This window comes from Cicer arietinum, chromosome 2 (assembly GCF_000331145.2).
Source record: "Cicer arietinum cultivar CDC Frontier isolate Library 1 chromosome 2, Cicar.CDCFrontier_v2.0, whole genome shotgun sequence".
NCBI classification, from domain to species: domain Eukaryota; kingdom Viridiplantae; phylum Streptophyta; class Magnoliopsida; order Fabales; family Fabaceae; genus Cicer; species Cicer arietinum.
Genome location: NC_021161.2, coordinates 36,285,213 through 36,287,880, shown reverse-complemented (window position 1 = coordinate 36,287,880; position 2,668 = coordinate 36,285,213). Strand labels below are relative to the sequence as shown.

Below are 2,668 nucleotides of genomic sequence, written 5' to 3'. Positions count from 1 at the left end.
CTCTCTCTATATATATATATATATATATATATATATATATATATATATATACACACGAAGAGAGATCAAATTACATTGATTTGTAATGTTATACCACTCAATAATAATATTTTAACGGACACAAATTTTATAAAATCCACTGTTTGATTAAAAATTTATATCATATAAATCATTTATATAAAATCTTGCACAAACAAAAATCATTTGATAGGTTATTGAGACTCATCAAGATTACGTTTGATATAAATTTTAAGACGTTAAATTTGTTGTATCTCAATAACATCTCAAATGATTTTAAACTTTTATAAAATTTTACATAGATGAATATCTATATAATATTAAATTTCAATCTAACAATGTATTCTATATAATTTGTATTTGTTAAAACTTTATTGAGCGGTATAATTTATATAAATTTTGAAATTAATCTATAATCATTTCATATGTGATCATGATAATTTAAGATGAATGTCAATAATATAATTGTATATAACGTTAATTTCGATGCATGATGAAGACATAGTAAATGATTATCGATCAACGTAAAAATTTATCGATGTGATGTATATGACAATAACTTTCAATCCAACGGTTAATTTTAAAAAATATTTATATGAGACGATGTTATTAAATGAGTGTAACTCTTTGAGTGTAATTTCATTAGTCCTATATATGTATATATATAGAGAGCGATACGAGGAATCAAATTACCCTAAAAAAACTACACTTATTCGATAACATCGAGTCAAATTAATAGTTTATAAAATCGACAGATAGATTATAGTATCATATTAATCATATCTATAAATTTTGACATTAATCTATAGTCATTTTTTATGTTATCATAATACATTAAGATTAACGTAAATGGTAATTGTATACAACATTAATTTTATCACATCTTGATAACACAATAATTAATTATAGATTATTATCTATATATAATATAATAGTTTTAAAATCTAATAATTGATTTTGAAAAATATTTTATTCAATTTGATATTATTAAATAGATGTAACTCCTCTTAGTGTAATTTAATCTCTCTAGCAGCTACATAACAGGCATATAAGAAGCCCTAAAAAGACAGCTCATTTATCGAATCCATCTTCAATCAACAAACTAAAAACTGTATACGCTACCTGCTAGCTAACCCTATTTTGTCATTAAACTTCAATAAACTAGATTCCAATGAACCATAAATATTCAGCAACAACCAACATATACCATAAATATAGGTGAGTGATAATTAATGTGAACTAGTAATTAAATTCACATGAAATTTTAAGGAAAATTAAAGGTACTTTTATAAATGATTATTGTATAAATGATACAATTATCGGATTAATTTATAAAAAACAACCAATTATATTCTTTAAAATTGAATTTGTAACATAAATAAATATTTATCTTAAATATGAATACGGGAGAAACTATTAATATTAATTTATATTTTTAAATAATATTATAAAATCGTGGTTAATGTTTTGACTGTACCATGTTAAAATTGACCATAAATATACATATCACACGTTTTCAAAGTTCAATCTTAAAAGAAAGAAAAAAAGTAAAAAAATAATAAAAATAATAATAATAATAATAATACCGTACGTACTTGGAGCTGCCATATTCATAGAGTTTTCCAGTAGCTGAAAAAATGATGAGACCAACTTCAGCATCACACAACACTGAAAGCTCCTCAGCTTTCTTGAAGATTCCTCTTCTTCTCTTTGAAAATGTTACTTGTCTCGCTGTTGCGTTGTCTATTTTCTTTATCTTTATTTTCTGCCTCGCCATTTCTTTCTTTCTCTACAATATTAATCAAAACTTTTTTTAGTACAATTTATTTTATTTATGGCAATAATAATAATATAGACATAATCATGTAGATATAACAAATATTTAATTATTAATAAAGTCACCAACCAAAACCCTAGTGAAAGAGTGAAAATCCAGTTTCAGATCTGGCCAAATTAGGTAGGAAATTTTGTACAAAAAAAGATAAAATAATAATTGAACTAATAAAATAAAAAAATAAAAAAGAATTAGCTTGTTGAGTAACGGGTGAGGATTTTGATGAGCTAGAAAAAAAAATTAAAAAAAAATGAATGAATGAAGATGTTACCAATAGTAGAAAGAAAACATGATAGAAATGAGAGAAAAAAAAGTGAAAGAAAAGGAAAGGAAGAAGAAAGAGAAAGAGAGAGAGAGAGAGAGAGAGAGAGAGAGAGAGAGAAACCTGATTAGTGATTAGAATGGTGTGGCTGAATTTACAAGAAAGGAAAGGAGGGACTTGTACCCAAATATAGCTAATAAAAGAATCTAACTTTCCTTCTTTGATGCAAAAATAAATATCTTCAGTCTTTTGTACGGATATTTTGTTTCCTGCTGGCTACCTCAAAAGTCGATTACCAAAGTCAATTCATAATTAATAAGCCTAAATTCTAAACTGGACCGGTTACTTTTTTATGTTTTTTTTCTAAAACCACTTAAGAGAAAATAACACTACTTCGTATTAAAATATAAACTAAAATTAGTTAACAAAGTGAATATATTATAATCCAAATTATGAGTTAAATATTATTAAATTTTGTTTATATTTTAAGATGGAAGGACTATATAGTAGATAGTTTTTTACAACACAAAAATCATATTAGATAGGTTAGGGTC

General features: G+C 24.4%; 1 protein-coding gene across 5 annotated transcripts in view; it reads right to left on the bottom strand.

The window, feature by feature from the left end:
• Positions 1 to 2,393, bottom strand: part of LOC101503022 (MADS-box protein SVP-like) — a 10,279-nt gene extending 7,886 nt beyond the window's left edge. For 2 of the 5 annotated variants that reach the window (XM_012712930.3, XM_012712928.3), the window contains exons 1-2: positions 2,238 to 2,393; positions 1,605 to 1,807 (exon numbers count right to left, since the gene is read on the bottom strand). In XM_012712930.3, coding sequence (XP_012568384.1) covers positions 1,605 to 1,795 — 191 coding nt within the window. In that variant the 5' untranslated portion in view covers positions 1,796 to 1,807; positions 2,238 to 2,393. The other 3 variants (XM_004490389.4, XM_012712929.3, XM_027331855.2) reach the window with 3 other exon arrangements.
• Between the last annotated feature and the right edge of the window lie 275 nt (positions 2,394 to 2,668).